The sequence below is a fragment of the Caretta caretta genome, chromosome 25 (assembly GCF_965140235.1).
Source record: "Caretta caretta isolate rCarCar2 chromosome 25, rCarCar1.hap1, whole genome shotgun sequence".
Taxonomy (NCBI): Eukaryota; Metazoa; Chordata; order Testudines; family Cheloniidae; genus Caretta; species Caretta caretta.
The window spans coordinates 7,815,170-7,834,390 of record NC_134230.1 but is presented as its reverse complement, the minus strand read 5'-3'; the positions used below and the strand labels follow the sequence as shown (position 1 = coordinate 7,834,390).

Sequence of the window (19,221 nt, the reverse complement as noted above, 5' to 3'; positions counted from 1 at the left end):
GGGACTGAGTGGCTTTAGGGGGCACCACGTGCTCAAGCCCCTGTGCGGAATTGGGAGGCAGTCTTCAAACCTCTCTTCTCTCCACCCCTCTCCCATGCAACCCAGCAGATGCCGCTTGTGTAACTTCCTCGCAGTGCCTATTGTCTGCCCCCACCCAGCAGGGTGCCAGATCGTGCCTGGCACACCGTGTTCTGTCGCTGGATATTTACCAGCGGGCGCACTTGGCGCTGCCATCTGTCTGCCTCTCATCTCGCTATTTGCTCTCTGCTGGGGAGGGGCTTCTGCGAAAGCTTCTCTTTAAAGCGAGCCTGCGTCCCTGACGGTCTCTGGCCTACGCGGGTAAACCCCATCTCGCTGGTCTGGAGTGGGTGGGGTGGCCTGGAAAGCTGGTGTTGGGCAAAGGGGACTTAGGAAAAGCCAGCGTGCTCTTGGGCCAAATACATCCGGGCTGGGGCAGGGCAGTGGCCTGGGAGCTCGGATGAAGGCTGGCCCCGGGGGAGTTCACAGTTCTGCTGAGATGTGGTGCATCCTAGAATGGGATTTTGCCCCCCGGGGAAGGAGGAGGTGCAGGAGGGCGGCTACTCCTAATGGCACTGGCTGATCCAGGGTAGCTTAGCCAGCTTTGGGGCTCGGCACCACGACTGCGCGACCATCCCGAAGACTCTGCCAGATGGGAACTCTGACATGCAGTGGCCTCTCCAGGGACAGAGCCAGTGCCCAGCCCATGTGTAACGAGGCTGGTTCTGGCAGGACCCCACTGAGTGCGCCAATTCAGGGCAAATTGCTTAAAGCAGGGCAGTTACAGCCCAAGGCTGGGGTTTTTCCACCTCTAAGGCAAACCAAACCAGCCAGACAAAGCAGACTTTGGTCTCACCCCACTGGCTGACCACAAGTCACACAAGCAATTCTCTTAGACGCTCCAGTTTCCCAATATCTCCACCAGTGCTATCCCTTATGGGGACGAATGGTTATGAAAAGGTTCTCTCGATCCCAAAGGATCAAGCCCCAGACCCAGGTCAATAGACAAATCAGATCTTACCCACAAATCACGCTGTTGCCAATCCTTTAGAATCTAAATATTTATTCATAAAAGGAAAGAAATAGAGATGAGAGCTAGAATTGGTTCAATGGAATCAATGACACACAGGAATGGCAAAGTTCTTGGTTCAGGCTTGCAGCAGTGACAGAATAAACGGCAGGCTCAAATCCAGTCTCTGGAGAACATCCCCAGCTGGGAAGGGGCAAAGCTTCAGTGTAGCAAAGTTCAATCCTGCTTCATACCTATGGCGGAGCTTCAGCAGCTCTTTACAGTCTCTTGCCATGTGGTCTCTTTCTTCGTCCCAAAGACAAGCTGTCCAGCACCTGGCCTGGAAACACCTCAGAGTTCTGTCCATGGGCAGGTCCCTGCACACCTGGCTGAGTCCCCAGGCGTGTCTGCCTTCTCTCAATGGGTCATTGTACAGCTGATGGTCCTTAGTGGGCCATCTAGCAGGCTAGGCAGAGCTGACACCAACTTGTCTGGAGTGTTCCCCAGAAGCAGCGTTTGAAATACAGAGAGTACAGAGCCAATATTCATAACTTTAACTATAAAAATGATACACACACATAGGCAGCATAATCATAAGCAGCAAACCATCACCTTGTCTTAGACACCTTATTTGACCCCCTTTATACAAGATTTGGTGCCACTACAGGACTTTGGTTGCAACAATGATCTATACAGTCCCAGCTTATGTCACACCATGTACAGGGAGTCAGCTGGGCAGGCAGGGAGTGGTACAGGGAGCAGACCGCTGTCAGTCTGTGCAGAGCCTGGTGGCCCAATGCCAAGGAGCAGGCAGGCCAGGCCCAAGGCAAGGGGAGGCCCAAGTACCAGCCCTAGCATACAGGCCAGGCTTTCCTGTAAAGCAGGAAACGGGGAGTCTGGACTCCTGGGTTCTGTTCTCAGCCCTGAAGTGGTGGGCCTTGGGAAAGTCATTCCTCCTCCCGTGCCTCAGTTTCCACAGCAGTGTCCTGGGGCTGACCCTGCTGGGCTTGGGGGAGGCACTGTGGATAGCACCTCACTTCCAGGGAGCTGTTGGGCTTTGCCGGGGATGATGGGGCAGTCTGGTGGGATGAGGCTGAGGCAGCTTCTCTGGATTTCCCCCTCCCAGTTCCCTGCTGTTTAATGCTCAGATAGGAATCACCCAGTTCCTCCCCTGGGACCCCACAGGCCTGAAACGGCTCTCCACTGCCGCCCCCCCCAGGCCAGGGAGAACCGGAGCCTCTCGGAGCAGCTGTCGGCACTGAGAGCCTCCCACAGCGAGCAGGTGGAGTGGCTGCACAGCGAGCTGCGGGGGCTGCGGGAGGACAAGGCACAGGAGACGCGTATCCGGGAGCTGCAGGAGCAGCTGCAGCGCGTGGAGTCGGAGAAGAGCAACTCGGAAGGCAGGCTGGGCCAGGAGATGAAGGAGCTGAAACAGGTGTGGGGCGGCGGGGGGCCCTTGACTTGCTGGCAGCCAGCAGTAACACTGGGGCCGGGGGGGAGGGGAGGGTTAAACATCCCTTCCTTAGACCTGGTCCCAAAGAGCAACAGTGGTTAATGGGTGTGACTCAAATGCAGCACTGAGCATATGGGGCAGTTCCAATCGCTGGCAGCAGTAGTAGGCTGGTTCTCCTCCCTGGATCAGCCATGAGAGGGGGAGGTGATGCAAGCATGCTCCTTGCTAGTGTGTTGCAAAGGATCTGGTGACTAAATGAGCTTGTCTGTACATAGACTTGGCAGGAGTCGATTTTTATCGGTAAATGTCGACCACCATAAATCTCTGTACGCACAAACCGTCAAATACGTCCATCGATATTGGAAACTTGGACAGAAATGCTGCTTGACATTAATTGTCTGAAAGCAAACCTGGATTATTTTGTATATTTGACATAAGTTGACTATCCGGTTTAAGTTGTAAAGCTTTAACTCTTGGTGTCTCCACCTTGTCTGATCCCCTCCCTGCCACCTAAATTCCTACAACTGAAAATTTGAATAAAAAATTTAAGCAAACACTTAAATCCTTGATGCTGCCTACCAAAAGTAAAACTGGCAATAACTCTCCCATGCAGGGGCCTGACTACTCTCCAGGCCCCCTGGCTGGCTGGCGGGGTAGAGGAAGGATGAGCCCTGCAGTCTGTGATGGCCCCGTGTGAAAGAGCCTGCCTGGCCTCTGACTCTCAGAGCAGGTCCTCTCGCCCCATAGCTCTGGACTGCTGTCAAGGTCTGCCCCCACCGCTCATCTCTCTCTCTCTCTCTCTCTCACCCGCCAGCGCCTGACTGAGCTCGAAGCCATGAAATCCAATCTGAAGGAAGAGAAGGATGCTCTAAACCAGCGGATCATGGAGCAGTCGCAGGAGCTGGAAGGTAAACCCCGCACTGCCCCTCCAGTCCCCAGCCCCTTTCCTGCTGTGCTGGGTGCAATCAGCTGGGGGCTGAATTCTGTGGAAGCCCAGTGAGTGACTCAGCTGTGCTCACCCGGGCAGCCCTGCTCTGTCGGCAGGGTGATGCTGGCAACTTGTGACTACTAGCTGGGTGCCGGCAAGGAGGTCAGACTGCTCTGTATCTGTACCGCCTCAAATGTTGGGGTTGGGGGGCCCTGCTGCTCCTGGTCTGAGCTCCCCAGCCTGGAGCACGTGCCTGCAAGTCACTAGCTGCCGCATTGCTCCAATCCCCTGAGGAAGGTGGAGCCCCACAGCTAGGCACGAGTGTCTCGCCGGGAGGGTGACGAGCCCCTGGAACAAGCTACCAAGAGAAGTGGGGGAGTCTCCTTCACTTGATACCTTCAGACCCAAGATCCGCCACCTCCCTGGGGTGGGGCAGAAGCCTCTTTCGGTTATTGGGCTCAGCGCAGAGGTAGCTGGGTGGAATTGGAAATGTACCAGCCTGGGCTGTGCGGGAGGTCAGACCGGCGGATCGAATGGTCCCTTCTGGCTTTAACTCGCCAATCTGTGAATCCAAACTTCCCCGCTTTATGGAATGCGCAGCTCGGAGGCCAGACCCTGCGTCGGCTAGTCCCTCCCTGCGCCATCAGCTCTTGTGTTCACGTAAACCCATTGTGGGAGGTGTCCGTTTCATAGTGTGGGGCCGTGAGACCCTGTGGTCTGATTCCTGTATATCACAGGCTGTTGCATGTCCCACAGAGCTCTTCTGTGCTCCAGTGGGTGCCATGGCCAGGACAGCCTCCCTCCTGGTCCAAGCCCCAGCCTCTGTTCTGTACAAAGCGGAGCACCTTGTTGGTGCTTTCCGAATACCAATGAACTGGGCTGCAAAGGCAGCTCCTGGCCAAGATGAGACTGGCACCCAAAACAAGGTGGGCTGGTTATTGAAACGGCTCCTGCCAGTCACTGCCCCAGCTCTGTGCCCAGCCTTATCCCGGGGGATCAAATACTGCAGCAGAGAGGTCCGTAGCGTGGCCTGAGCCTGCCCTGGAGGCTGCATCCATGGGGTCGCTGGCCATGCTGCTAAGTGCATGGCTCTCTCCTGCCAGGACTGCAAGCCGTTTTTCCAGGGGCAGTGCAGCATTGGCGATCGGCTGCCTAAGCCTGAAGGAGAACCAGCCCCTGTCGACGTTCCTCCCCAGGCTCCTACCCAGGGTGGTCGCTGGGCGGGGAACAGAGCCTGTCACGCTCCCTGGCCCAGGTCCAGGCCTGCAGGCAAACATTACCGTCTCTGCTCTCCTCCCCGCCCCCTGCAGACCAGCTGCGCCGGCGTGTGGCGGCAGAGAGCCAGGAGCTGTTGTGCCAGCTGGAGGGGGAGAGGGCTCGCTACCAGACCCTGGTGAAAGAGTGCGCCCGCCTGGAGCAGTGCTGCGAGAACCTGCAGGACGAGGTGGCCTTCCACAAGGTGAGCAGCGCGGGTGGGGCTGATACCCTGGCCCCAGGACACCCCAGATATCCCAGGGAGCCAGGCGAGGGGTCACAGGCTGCAGCTAAATGGAGGAAAGCGCTTGCTGAAGGATTCTCGCACTGAGGCCAGATGGGCAGCACTGGGTGTAGGTGGGCAAGGAGCCTGGCAGCGGGTGCCTTGCTGGTCTAAGTGCTGTGTCCTTTCTCAGTCCCAGGGCTGGGGCATGGCTCCGCAAAGCACCCTGGTGGTGGCCCCAGGGTCACTCTGGGTTCAGAGCCTTGCCCTGCCGCTGAGAACAGATCCCCACCATCTGCGCGAAGCTGGCTGGGGCTTTCGAAACAGCGAGGAGCCCAAATCCCAGTGACTCCACATGGTGTCTGGGTGCCAGACTCCTTCTGCTCTCTGGGGAAGTCCCAGCCCTAAGCTAATGTTACAGCTGCACCATCCACTTCTGCCCCGCTCCACTGGAGATCGGGGGGGACATCTCTCCAGGTCCCATGGCGGGACTCCCAGTGGAGGACAGAGGCACCCACCCCGTATCCGTCACCGCTGGGCTAGGGCGCGGTAGCATGTGCCCACTCAAAGCTATTGATGTGTGGTCTGAGCTGTCTCCCCATGCCGACCCTGCTGCCGCATGTAACACGGACTGGAGCTTGAGCCGCTGTCTAATGCACCCTTATATCACCTTCCTGCTCCAGCGAACCCCCAGCCTCCGAAGGTCCCCTTCATCTGACAGCATCCTGGACTCTGAATGCAGCTACCCATCGTCTCTGTCAACTGCGCCGTCCCGGGACGATGCTGACCCACAGAGCGAGGTGACGCTTTCACATCAACAAACTGGCTTTGCTCCTGCCCTGACTCTGGTGGGAAGCTCAGCGTCTGGGCTCTGGAACGAGCCGTGCTGTGCCCTGGAAGTCCTTCCTTCAGAACTGGCCAGCTGTTGGGGACCAGATGTTCCCTCTCTAGTCCTTGCCCCCTTGCATCCTGTCTAATCCCTGCTCTGGATCAGCCCAGCTTGGCTGCAAACTGGGCAGCCCGAGAGTCCAGTGCCTCACTCGCCCTTCAGTAAGAAGAGCGTCCCCGAGCATGCCCTCCAGCCCTTTGCCCTGGCAGCACCCAGCTGCCAGTCCCGTTGGCATCAAACTGCGGCTGGGAATAGTAGCAAGGCCCTTCTGACTGACCTGGGTGGGCTGCGCTGGTGATCTCGTTGGTTCAGCCCAGTAAGTGCGTGCAAAGACATGGCTGTTGACTGGCACCTGTCACACAGGGCTCTGTGCGCTTCCTGTGTCGGAAACTCCCCTCTTGTGAGATCTCGTCAGCTGGGGAAGGTGCCCGAGCTCATAGCTTGGTGGCAGAGCCAGGAATAAACCCTGGCATCCACTCCCCTTGTGCTGCCTCCCAGTAGATGTGACCAGCATTCCTGTGTGCAACTGGGCTAACCAGGCTGACCTGTCCTGCCATCCCACGGTTGCCACCGGGTGGTCAGATGCCAGGCTTGCCCTTTCCGCTCACTCCTGGAGGGTGCCAGATGGGCTGTGGGTTGGGGCATTCGTGGTGAGTTAGTGCAGAGCTTGGGATCAGGTGCAGCCAGATGGCCCAGTCTGAGTGGGGTTTGGTGTCTGCGTACAGTCCCTGGCGTGTCGCACACTGAACGCATCTCCTCACCTCCTTCTTTCCCCTCAGTCTCCGGACCAGGAGAGGGGCCGCTGGAGGCAGAGAGACGAGAGGAGGAGGACCAGATCTGATAGCCCTCCCTCCTCGCTGAACGACGACGATGGCCAGGACCCCTACGAGAAGGCTTATCTCCTCCTCCTGGGTCAGCTCAACGTGGTCACCGAGGACCTGGCCAGGACCCGTGAGGAGCTGCGCAGGGCCAAGGCTCAGCTGGCTCATGAGAGGAAGCCATTTGAGATCTTCAAGCGCCAGGTGAGACTCCCACCCATGATGTCCCTTGCTGCAGCAATTTTGGGGGGGGGGGGGGGTCTGCTGCCTGAACGGCCAGGTTCAGTCTCCTCCTTCTCCCCAGCAGAACATTGCAGAGATCCTGGGGTTGAGCAAGAGCCCGGAGAAGATGTCCAAGGAAGACTCAATGATGGAGGAAGACTTGAAATATGCATATGATGCCGTCCGGGTTTCCAATAAGTGAGTCTGTTTACAGACCTGCTTCCCCTACTCAGTGGTCTCGGCCACGTCTCGGTTTTTCATACCACTGCAGTGGAAGGCTTAAAAACCAACCCTGGGGGCATGCCCTCCAGTGGCGGATGGCCCTTGGGGAGCAGCAGGCTGTCTGAGGTTGCAGGGAAACCCTTGTGGTGGAGAGACGAGATGGGTTTGGGTGGCCAGAACCAGGTCAGAGTGCAGATGGTGGAGGCGCAAGATTCAGATCACTCTGTGGAGACTTCAAGAAATTCCAGAGTCAAGTCTTCTGGGTTCTATTCCAATCTCTGCCCTTGACTTGAGGAAGCCGTGTCAACCCCGCCTCGGTTTCCCTAGCTGTAAAATGGGGGAAAACTTGCCTGTCTCACCCACAGAGGGGCATAGAGATTTGTGAGGCCTCACCAACCTCCTGCCTGGTGAGCCAGTCACTGGCACCTCCGAGTTATTGCCCTTCCTTGCAGGCTACTCGAGGGCCAGCTGCAGGAGCAGCAGCTGCAGCATGAGCAGGAGCTGGAAGGTCTCCGCCTGGACATCTGCTCCCTGAAGCAGCAGAGCCTGATCCAGGACCTGCACCTGCATCAGGAGGAAGACGGGCTCCAGCACCAGATAGTCCAGCTGAAGAGAGAGAACCTGGTAAAGGGGGAGGGGGTTGGGGGGAGCATTGCATGGCTGAGCATGCACTTAAATGCTCGCTGAGCGGCCAGGCTGGGGCTTGTGCTGCCAGAGAAGGCTGATTGCTGCTCAGCGTGCTGGGTAAACGCCCTGGTGGAGCACACCCCCTGCCTCCCCATGCTGGCTCTTCGAGGGCACATTGCATGCTCGGACTCGGGCTCCACGGAGGAGCCCATTAGATGGCGGTAGCTGGGGCAGCATTCTGGCCGGCTACTTTCCATCTGCTGCAAGGCCTGCCCGAAGAGGTCTTGCTGCTGGCTGGGAGGGTGTATTGGAAAGTGAGGCCACCCCGAGCACCCAGTGATACCGGCGGTGCAGTCTATCCTTTCCCCTTGTGCCCTCCAGGATCTGGCTGGGCAGCTGGAGAGGCAGGAGAAGAGCATGCTCAAGCTTCGAAAGCAGCTGAAAATCTCCATGAAGCAAATCCAGGATCTCACAGGCAGGTGCCCCCTGTGACTGGACCAGCTGGGGGGTGAATGTCCTCTGTGGTTGGCCTAAAGGGGGCTTCTGGTCCCGACGGCCTCCCCCAGCCTGGATGCAGCAGCTTCGAGCAGAAATGCTTCAGCACCGCAGGAGCAGGGAGGGCTGGTGGGATGGGCCTGAGCTCTGCCCCAGGCCTGGTAATGGCCCTGCCAAGCCCTGGGGCCCTGGTCCCCCAGTCCCTTCTCAATTAACCTGCCTCAATGAGGCCCACTATGCCAGCGAAGGCAGCAGAGCAGAGGTGACTATCTGCACACCATGAGCTCCGCTCATGCCAGCGTTTCTGCTTTTCCTTCGACGCCCCAGGGCAGGTAAGGGGGCGTCACTACCTGTCTGTATGAGAGCTGCTTTGCAGCCAGGAAGCGGAAATGAGCCTCTCGCTAACAGATGACCTACCAAAGTGGCTTTTCTTAGCCGCTGTTCTGGGCTCGCCTTGTGTCTCATGTTGTCTCCTAATGGTAAAGCTCCCACACGGCCCTTCTGTAAACCTCCATGCTTTAGGAAGGGCTGTGCTCCCCAAAAGCCCCCCGCTGAGCACAGCAGACCCCCAGCATAGCTGCCAACCCGAGAGCAGGGCTAGCAATGCCTGGTGAATTGCAGGGTCCGACTGCTGTGATGCAGTGTTCCCTTTGCTATTGGGGGGGGGGTTAGAGCAGCAAGCACCCCCTCTTAGGTCTACCCCCAGAGCAGGGAGCAGTTTGATGGAGAGGGAGCAGGGGAAGGGAGGTGCCAGCTGGGTTTGTTGGCAGCTGATTCAAGCTGGTGGGTGCCATGGGATACTGGACATTCGCAGATTAACCCTTCACTTGCTCACCTCTTAATTCGCCAACAGCAGCTGTCCAGGGCTGCCTGGCAGCATCCATCTGGTTTGCTCTCAACCCATTTCCGTCCCTCCGGCTGGCCCGAGCAACCTCTAGTTCTGAATATCCCTCTGCCTGGGGCCCAGCTTTCCTGGCAGGAGTTCCCCAAGCAGGGTACAGGCAGAGGTGGGACCCCCAGTCCCTGCCGCCCCCCTTGGGAGTCAGGTTACATGGCCCCAGATCCAAGCAGATGCTCTGACTCTAATGTTCTTGCTCCTTTCCCTGTGCAGCAAGCGGAGAGACCAAGTGGCTGGAGCAGAAGGTGAAGGTGGAAGAGATGGACAGGCCCCTTGATGCCCCGCGTCCAGCTGGGGCATTCGAGGGCATGCTGGGGTGCAAAGCAGAGGATGAAGGGCGCCTCATCAGGACCATCATCACAGGTGGGGGACAAGCCCCATGGGTTGGGCTAAGGGTCTGTCTACACAGCAGTGCAAGTCCTGGCTCAAGCCAAACCCCCTTGTGTCCGCACAGATTAGGTTCACCATGGGCTCAAAGCTCAGGGCCCAGGACCCTGCAGAGCTGGAGGGGTCAGGATTCTCCTATCCCTAGTGACTTGCCTGTAACAGACAGACTCCCTCGGGGCCTGTCGGATGCTGAGCAGCATATGCCGAGACATCAATCACGTCACGCGCAGCCGCGTGGTTCCAGTCTCTCCCCTGGAACACGCCGTGAGGAACGGCTCATGGGAAGGCGCTCACGGAGCAGCAGGCTGGGACTGATGTGAGGAAAGAGGAAGTGTGGATTGCTTCGGGGGATGACAACCGGGGAGGGAGGTGCCCGAAGAGAATCCTCACTAGGAGAGCTAGAAAATGGCTCTGGAGCTGGGAAAACGGTGAGGTGCAAAATGGGGGGCAAACGTCCCCTTTCTGAGCCCCTCCGGGGGAAGGATCCCTGGGCAGGTGCTTCAGGGCATTGGGCTTCCCAGGCTGCTCCTGAGCTTCCACGTTGCGCGTGGCTGTCTAACCACAGACATCTCACGAGGAGCAGCTGGGAATGGGATGTTCCCGATGGCCAGAAACTTCACTAAGTTTCTCTGCTACTGCGCCCTCCATGGCAGCTCCCCTTTCCAACCAAACGCTCCTTTACCCGTTCACCCCGGCCTCTCGGGATGCTTGTTGCCCCCGGAAAAGCAGCCAGTTCTGGGGCAGAGCACATCAGTGCTCCACAGGGAGTGAAGAACACGGTATCCCTTTGAAACCTGCAGGGTAACGCAGTTACACTGGCAGAACACCGGGGGGTCCGGCTGGGACCGCGGGGGCGAATGTGCCGGTTCAGATCAAGCCGTGGGCTGTAGAATGGCAGTGTGTGAGCAGCGCTTGGCTTGCTGTCCTGTCGGGAAGGCAGATGAGGCTGAGTTTCCCCCTTTAATGAGGGCAGGGACCCTACATGGGAGCAGGCAGAGAAGGGGTGACTGAGTCGAATGGACAGCTCTGACCTTGAAAAGGGATGGGGGTTTTCTGCCTGCTAATTGGGTTCAGTTTATTTGGGGTGGATGGGGAAGTCTCCAGCCCTGCCCCGGTTAGTGCTGGGCCAGGCCAGGGGTGGCTCTGTGCTTAAGAGCTCAGTCATTGCTCATATGAGAAGGTAACAGGTTTGTGTTTTTTCTTTTTTTAGAGAAAGGAAATGCAGTGGATCTAATTTACCTAGATTTCAGTAAGGCATTTGATATGGTGCCACATGGGGAATTAGCTAAATTGGAAAAGATGGGGATCAATATGAACATTGAAAGGTGGATAAGGAACTGGTTAAAGGGGAGACTACAATGGGTCATGCTGAAAGGTGAACTGTCAGGCTGGAGGGAGGTTACCAGTGGAGTTCCTCAGGGATCAGTTTTGGGACCAATCTTATTTAATCTTTTTATTACTGACTTCAGCACAAAAAGTGGGAATGTGCTAATAAAGTTTGCGGATGACACAGCTGGAAGGTATTGCCATACAGAGAGGGACCAGGATATCCTACAGGAAGATCTGGATGACCTTGTAAACTGGACTGATAGTAATAGGATGAAATTTAATAGTGCAAGGGCACAGGAGGACTATAAGCCACCAATGTGATATGGCCGTGAAAAAAGCTAATGCGGTCTTGGGCTGCATCAGGCGAGGTATTTCCAGTAGAGATAAGGAGGTTTTAGTACCGTTATACAAGGCACTGGTGAGACCTCACCTGGAATACTGTGTGCAGTGCTGGTCTCCCATATTTGAGAAGGATGATTCCAAACTGGAACAGGTACAGAGAAGGGCTACTAGGATGATCCAAGGAATGGAAAACCTGTCTTATGAAAGGAGACTCAAAGAGCTTGGCTTGTTTAGCCTAACCAAAAGAAGGCTGAGGGGAGAGACAATTGCTCTCTAAATATATTAGAGGTATAAATACCAGGGAGGGAGAGGAATTCTTTATTCTCAGTACCAATGTGGACACAAGAACAAATGGATATAACCTGGCCATCAGAAAGTTTAGACTTGAAATTAGACAAAGGTTTCTAACCATCAGAGGAGTGAAGTCCTGGAACAGCCTTCCAAGGGGCACAGTGGAGGCAAAAGACCTATCTGGCTTCAAGACTAAGCTTGATAAATTTATGGAGGGGATGGTATTATGGGATAACCTAATTTTGGTAATTAATTGATCTTTGACTATTAGCGGTAGATATGCCCAATGGCCTGTGATCATAGAATCATAGAATATCAGGGTTGGAAGGGACCTCAGGAGGTCATCTAGTTCAAACCCCTGCTCAAAGCAGGACCGATCCCCGACTAAATCATCCCAGCCAGGGCTTTGTCAAGCCTGACCTTAAAAACTTCTAGGGAAGGAGATTCCACCACCTCCCTAGGTAACGCATTCCAGTGTTTCACCGCCCTCCTAGTGAAAAGGTTTTTCCTAATATCCAACCTAAATCTCCCCCACTGCAACTTGAGACCATTACTCCTCGTTCTGTCATCTGCTACCACTGAAACTGATAGTTGAAAGCAGCTATCAAATCCCCCCTCATCCTTCTCTTCTGAAGACTAAACATGCCCAGTTCCCTCAGCCTCTCCTCATAAGTCATGGGTTCCAGTCCCCTAATCATTTTTGTTGCCCTCTGCTGGACTCTTTCCAATTTTTCCACATCCTTCTTGTAGCGTGGGGCCCAAAACTGGACACAGTACTCCAGATGAGGCCTCACCAATGTCGAATAGAGGGGAACGATCACGTCCCTCGATCTGCTGCCAATGCCCCTACTTATTCATCCCAAGATGCCATTGGCCTTCTTGGCAACAAGGGCACACTGACTCATATCCAGCTTCTCATCCACTGTAACCCCTAGGTCCTTTTCTGCAGAACTGCTGCCCAGCCATTCGGTCCCTAGTCTGTAGCGGTGCACGGGATTCTTCCGTCCTAAGTGCAGGACTCTGCACTTGTCCTTGTTGAACCTCATCAGATTTCTTTTGGCCCAATCCTCCAATTTGTCTAGGTCCCTCTGTATCCTATCCCTACCCTCCAGCGTATCTACCTCTCCTCCCAGTTTAGTGTCATCTGCAAACTTGCTGAGGGTGCAATCCACGCCATCCTCCAGATCATTTATGAAGATATTGAACAAAACCGGCCCCAGGACCGACTCCTGGGGCACTCCACTTGATACCGGCTGCCAATTAGACATGGAGCCATTGATTGCTACCCGTTGAGCCCAACAATCTAGCCAGCTTTCTATTTACCTTATAGTCCATTCATCCCGCCCATACTTCTTTAACTTGCTGGCAAGAATACTGTGGGAGATGGTGTCAAAAGCTTTGTTAAAGTCAAGGAACAACACGTCCACCGCTTTCCCCTCATCCACAGAGCCAGTTATCTTGTCATAGAAGGCAATTAGATTAGTCAGGCATGACTTGCCTTTGGTGAATCCATGCTGACTGTTCCTGATCACTTTCCTCTCCTCTAAGTGCTTCAGAATTGATTCCTTGAGGAAGAGCAGAGGGGGCTGTGCCTGGAGAGGTGCTAGCGACAGGGTGGGGTGATGGTCCTGCTGCAGCTTGGGCCAGCCCCCCGAGGAGCATGGCCCGAGCTCAAGCTGCTTGGCTGTAATGAAAAGGGTGATTGAGGCTTGGGGTCCGGGCTCTGTCCGGAAGGTGATGGGCCCAGTTTGGGGTCAGAGGACGTATTGCTGAAGTTAGTAGGAGCGTTGCTCCCTCGGGGGAGGGGAGGGAGCTTGAAATTGGGGCACTGAATGCAGGGCCTGCCTTGTCCCACCTGTTCATAGAATCCTAGACTGTCAGAGTTGGAGGGCCCTCAGGAGGTATCTCCTCCAGTCCCCTGCTCCAAGCAGGACTGGGCACGTAGTTGCATGCTATGACCCCTCTCCCTGTAGGCGTTGCCTCCGATGGTGAGGACAGCAGCTCTGGTGGGGCAGGACCCAGCCTGTGGCTTGTGGCTCGGACCTCAGTCTCCTGGCTGCCGAGAGAACTGTACGGACTCCCCCGTCCCCTTCTCGCCCTGCAGATTTCAAGCCGCAGCACAGCCCCGGTGCCCTCCCCGGGCTGCCGGCCTACGTCCTGTTGATGTGCTTCCGGCACGCGGACTCCATCCCCGACGAGCACAGGGTCCGCTCGCTCTTCACTGCCGCCGTCAGCGGCATCAAGCGGGTGGTGAAGGTACGGCAGCGGGGGGCAGGCCGGGCGGGGGGGTCGTGGCCCCGCTGTAGTCAATGGCCAGCTTGCTGAGGGGCTGCCTTCAGACTCTGGCTCCCCACTGCTGGTGTGTGCCCTCCCCCCTCCATTGTTCCATCTCGTGCCCGAGCTGCCCAGAAATGACCCCTGCAGACCCTGGGCATGTCCTTGTATGACCTGGGGGAGGGGCTGGGGAGTTACTGGGGATCTGTGATGCCACCCTCATGAGGGTGCCCGCCGAGGATGGCTTGGGGCCCTGCAGTTCCCGTTAGAGGCTGGGTCAGCATGGCTGCTCTGGGCCACTGCCTGGCTCTGAGGGGCAGGGAGCCTCGTCCTGCACCTACTTAAGCGCATGGGGTGGACTTGGGGAGAGCGTTGTTTGGGTGGTGGAGATGGGGAGGAGCAGGTCGGCTCCCTGGGGTCAGCCAGCGGGAGCCGGAGGCTGCTGGCTTTCTGCATCTGGCCAGAGGAGGCCTCAGTCACTGAGGGTGCCCCGCTGCTCCACTCTGCTCCCTGGGTGTGGGGCTGCCAGCAGGGAGGGCTGGGCTGCTGCCTGCTCCCCCTCTGGCCCCCATGTGGAGGGAGAGGCCAGGAGGTCTCTGGGGGGCAGGGGTTGGAGGAGATGCAGGGAGGGAAGTCTCGCTGCCCCAGTGGGGCATGAGGAGGCGGGAAGAGACCCCTAGCTCCCAGTGAGACCCCTGTTGGAGTGTCCGGCCCCGATGGCTGGGAGGGAAGAGCGGAAGCCAGCTCTCACTGCAGTGTCGGTCCCCTGTGAGCCGGCCTGGCTCTGGGCCTGGGCCTGAAAGGAGAAGGGAGCAAACACTAATGCTACCGTGATATTAATCCCTGTCTCTCGGGGGCTCATCTGCAGGCTGACAGCCCCCCAGCCGGGAGCACTGGGCCCTGCAGAAAGCACAGGCTCTCGCTGGCCAGGCCATGCATCCTGCTGCCTCGCCCCTCCACCTGCGACTGTATTTGTCTCCAGCAGTAACTTTGGAGCTGGTCTGGGGCAGTGACTGCTCCTCCCCAGCACTGGCTGCAACAGGGCTCTTACTGCCTCTCAGCAGACATTGCTCTCTTCTCCTCTCCCCTGCCCCTCCTCAGTCTGCTTCCCTGGTCGGCAGCTACCCTGGGGCCCCACAGCACCGTGAGATGGAGATCGCTGCTGCTGGCCCAGCTCTAGCCCCAAAGCCCCAGGCTGCTGTGCTAACTCGGTTGGGGGCAGGAGAACTACCCACAGGCCACAGGTTTGGTGGGAGAAGAATGGGCCCAGAGGAGCCAGTGACCGCTGTGAATGGAACCCAGGAGTCCGAGCCTTCCCTCGTGCCTGGCTGAGCAGCGAGGGCTCTGAATCGAAGCTGAACCAACCGGTTCAGCCCAGCTGGAGTCTGGCTAGAATCGTGACTTCGTCAGAGCTTCCTGTCGCTCGGGAAGCTACTTCCCAGCCGCTGCCCAGGCCCAGCGGTGTCAGATCTCTGGTTCGTCCTAGCCTGTCTGGACTCCTGTATCTGTCCAGCCCTTCTCCTGTTTGCCCATCGCAGTGTTCAGTCATGCACCGCAGTCCCTGCGTAGCACCATGCACCCTGATCAACTTGAGCTCTGAGCAGAACAGAGAAGCAAAAGCCGGGCACTGGCCCAGGACACCTGGGTTCTATCTCCGCTGTGCAAAAGCCACCTGGTGACCTCGGGCAGGTCACTGCCCCTCTGGGCCTTAGTTTCCCCATCTGTAAAATGGCCTGAGTCAGGAAGTGCTTTCCAGCACCAATGCAGTTTCTCTGAGCTCATGAGCGTGAATCCCAAGAGTGCTTGGCCCGGCTGCCTCTCTCCGCAGCATCTCTGTCTGTGCTGGGTTAAGGAGGCCCCACCCCTGCTCTCCCTTTCCAGGAGGGAGCGGGGTCTCTGACCGGGGGCTCTGCCTCGGTCCCAGCTGAGCAGGCTGCTGGGGGCCAGCAAGGAGGAGAGGCCGGGGCCTGGCTGAGTTGAAGGGACCCTTTGCTTGTACAGCAGAGGAGCCATTAAGTACAGACCCAAGAATGGCTGTGGGCTCCCTCTGCTCAGCTGCCCCTTGGCTCCGTTGCTGTGGTCTGGCTAGAAGGGATCAAGGCATCTGCTCCCCCTGCCTCTTGTGGCCGCACTGAGCATGCGCTCGGGGGCTCGTGGGGCTCAGATACCCGGGTGTAGGGCAGGCACTACCAGAGCCCTACACAGCTGAACCAGCGCTGCCGGAGGCCTCCAGCCATGTGCTCTGGGCGTGGGACCGTAGCCACCGGCTACGAACAACGAATCGGGGTGTCTCTGGAGCAGGCCCAGTGGTGACTGGGAGGAGCCCAGATGCTGGTTGGGCTGTCTGGGAGCAAGTGTCAATCCAGGCCTCCCGCGGCAGCCAGGGGCACAAAAGGAGGGGCTCGGCTGGGCTGAACACAGCCATTTGCATCTGCTGAGTAGCCTCTGGCCCTAGCACTGACTGGGGGTGGGGTGCAGACCCCCAACCAGCGGCTGGCTTTGCTGGCGTGCCCATGCCCGGGCAGCTGCCTGGCACAGTCTCCTCGTGCTCCCTGGAGTTTGCAGAGTCTCCACAAACTCCTGGGCCGCTCACCCTGGCCTGATGCGTCGCTTTGTCTCCCGCTCGCAGAAGCACAGCGAGGACTTCGACGTGGTGGCGCTCTGGCTCGCCAATACCTGCTGCCTCGTCAACTGCCTGAGACAGTACGGCAGGGACCAGGTGAGGGCACAGGGCCTGCCCTAGCACTGCATCTCTGGCCCGGGCTCGCCTCGCCTCCCTCGGCAACCCCAGTGGCCCTGAACCCCCGGCCGGGGGGGGCTGCAGAACAGATCGCGGCCGGGAAGCAGCGGGCACAGGGATGGCACCCCATGGGGAGGGCGGTTTGCCTTTAGTAGGCTCTCCCCAGCTTATTCTGAGACCAAGGTGGTGCTGAGTCAGTCCTTGGCGCTGGCCTGGGCCAAAAGGCCTGTCTTGGCCCACTGTTTGCTCAGTGGTTGTTTGCTTCAGTTTCTCTCCCTTGGGGTCAGTCGCTCCAGCCCTCAGCCTCTGGCTGCCTCAGACCGGATCTGGCCGGGCCATGGTCTTGCTGTTCTGATGGGATGCCTCTGACTTGCACCATCCTGCATGTACTGGCTCTTTGCCTGCCATGCTGTGTGGCAAATTGCACTTGTACTTCTTGAATTTCATCTTGCTGATTTCACACGAGCTCTCCAAAGAGCTGCCTGTAGGCAGGAAAAGTCAAACGGGGGAACAACCGGTGAGGCAGAGGTACCTGGGTCTAGTTCTGGGTGCCACGCTTCAGGGAAGATGTGGCTAAATGAGAGAGAGAGTGTCCAAAGGAGAGCAACAAGTATGAGAAAAGAGCCAAAAACTGGGCATATTTAGTCTTGAAGGATTTGGGGGATGGGAACCTGATCATTAGCCTTCAAATATGTTAAGGGCTGTTACAAAGAGGACAGTGATCAATTCTCCATGTCCTCCCTTCAGTGGACAAGGAGTAATGGGCTCAATTTGCAGCAAGGGAGATCTAGGTTAGATACTAGGAAAATCTTTCTAACTCTCAGGGTAGCGACGCTCTGGAACGGGCTCCCCAGGGCGGGTGTGGGATCCCTGTCACTGGAGGTTTTTAACAGGCTGGACAAACGCCTGTCAGCAATGGCCTGGGTTTGCTTGGTCCTGCCTCAGCACAGGGGGCTGGAGTCTGACCTCTCGAGGTCCCCTCCAGCCTGACATGCCTACGATTATATGATGAACCGCAACCCAGACCCTCTGGCCTCAAACTGGGCAGCGGCTGATGGTGTGTCAGGGGTGTCTCTTCTTACCAGCAAATCTTGCCCCAGAAGGCTGAGGAGAACCCAGCCAGATCCCCTCCATGGAAGCCCCTGAGCCCAGCATCCTCCAGGGATGCTCTGAGCACTAGACTGAATAGGATGCGTGGGCGGCCTTGGGGCCAGTCCCACCTGTACCATGGGGATACCAGGTACTGCTGGGTTCTTTACTCCGCCTGCCTCGGGGAGGGGGGCAGGGGAGCTCATGGCAGTGGGGACGGAGTTGATCTTTAGTCACTGACCTGTCAGGCGCTCCAAGATCCGTGGGTGAGAAGGACTCTGGAGGGGAGATGCGAACAGTTATCGCTCGTCAGGGTACTATGGATTCTGGGGTGGGTCCCTAGGCATGGCTATCCCACAGCTCTCTCGAACCCAGGGAGGGGCTCTGCCACGCTCCAGCACCTCTCGGTCCTAGAGCCTGGCCATTTGCTCTCTGCAGAGCTACGGGCTGGGCAACACCCCCAAGCAGAACCAGCACTGCCTGAGGAATTTGGACCTTGCCAGCCACTGCCAGAGCCTGGGTGACCTGGCCATCCAGCTCCACCAGCAGCTGATCCGCGTGGCACAGAAAAAACTGAAGCCCATGATTGGTAGGTACCGGCTGGGGCCATGCTGCGTGGCTGGGCCTCCCGGGAGCGCTTTAGGGATGGGCGTGAGCTGCACTCGGGTGAGGGCAGTGGAGAGCTGGCTCCTGGCTTGGCGCTTGAGGCAGGGATGCCATGGCTAGGCCTGGGAAGACCTGGAGTCTTGAGAGCAAGTGGCCCCTGTCCCCCTCAATACAGGGACCTCATTACCTGCCAAGTGACCCTCTGGGTATTGAGGGTGGCTGGGGAAGTGACCGGCCACTTAGCTCCCTGTGTGTGTGTGTGTGGGGGGGGAGGGGATCCATGGCATGGGCTGGACAGGGCGGGGGGGTCCCTGTTCTGCCACCCCCGTGAGCTGCGTGGCCGAGCGACTGCAGCCTGGGAGTGTGGCACGCAGGGCTAGTCTGGGTCCGTGCCGAATGGCAGCGAGGGAGGGAGCAGGCTGCCCTGGCAGGAGGAGCAGGTGACTCCAGGTGGCAGGAGCCTGCCTGGAGGTGCAGCCCCATAAGCACAATGCCTGCCCGCAGCAGCGGGTGAGCAGTGGTCTCTGAGTGGTGGCTGTGGGGTGGGTCACAGGGCATGTGCAGGGTGCTGCCCAGAGATGCCCAGGACGTACCTAGCCCCCGGGGGGCACTGAGAGCCGAGCCAGCCGCAGCAGGACAGGGCCCTTTGCTCCCTGTGGGAAGGGGACTGGGATTTCAGCCCCCGCTGGCCAGGCTGAGCTCAGCCTCTCTCCCCTCCATCCCGCTAGTCGCCGCCATGCTGGAGAGCGAGACCATCCAGGGCTTGTCGTCGGCCAGGCCCCCCGGTTACCGCAAGCAGCCGGCGGCTCCCGCCTACACGCTGGACTCGCTCCTCCAGCAGCTCAGCTCCTTCCACGAGGCGCTGGGGAGGCACCAGCTGGAGCCCGTGGTCGTGGGCCAGGCCTTCCGGCAGCTCTTCTTCACGGTCAGTGGCGTGGCCCTCAACTACCTGCTCCTGCGGAGGGATGCCTGTTCCTGGAGTCAAGGCGTCCAGCTCAGGTCAGTCCGTCCCCTCCCACCTCCAACAGGGCTCGGATGCTCCCCAGCCCGGCCGGCCGGCCTTAGCTTGGGGAAGGGAGACCCCAGGCTGGGCCAAGAACCCCACCT

The 19,221-nt window shown here is 58.0% G+C and overlaps 1 protein-coding gene across 1 annotated transcript in view; it reads left to right on the top strand.

Moving 5' to 3' along the window:
• LOC125627177 (unconventional myosin-Vb) overlaps positions 1-19,221 on the top strand; it is a 56,919-nt gene that overhangs the window by 34,408 nt on the left and 3,290 nt on the right. Inside the window, exons 23-35 of the mRNA XM_075123147.1 lie at positions 2,247-2,462; positions 3,295-3,388; positions 4,719-4,867; positions 5,569-5,685; positions 6,554-6,796; positions 6,900-7,012; positions 7,489-7,660; positions 8,045-8,138; positions 9,270-9,419; positions 13,510-13,661; positions 16,309-16,398; positions 17,947-18,097; positions 18,843-19,113. Of these exons, the coding sequence (XP_074979248.1) occupies positions 2,247-2,462; positions 3,295-3,388; positions 4,719-4,867; positions 5,569-5,685; positions 6,554-6,796; positions 6,900-7,012; positions 7,489-7,660; positions 8,045-8,138; positions 9,270-9,419; positions 13,510-13,661; positions 16,309-16,398; positions 17,947-18,097; positions 18,843-19,113 (2,012 nt within the window). The remainder of the gene's footprint in view (positions 1-2,246; positions 2,463-3,294; positions 3,389-4,718; positions 4,868-5,568; positions 5,686-6,553; positions 6,797-6,899; positions 7,013-7,488; positions 7,661-8,044; positions 8,139-9,269; positions 9,420-13,509; positions 13,662-16,308; positions 16,399-17,946; positions 18,098-18,842; positions 19,114-19,221) is intronic.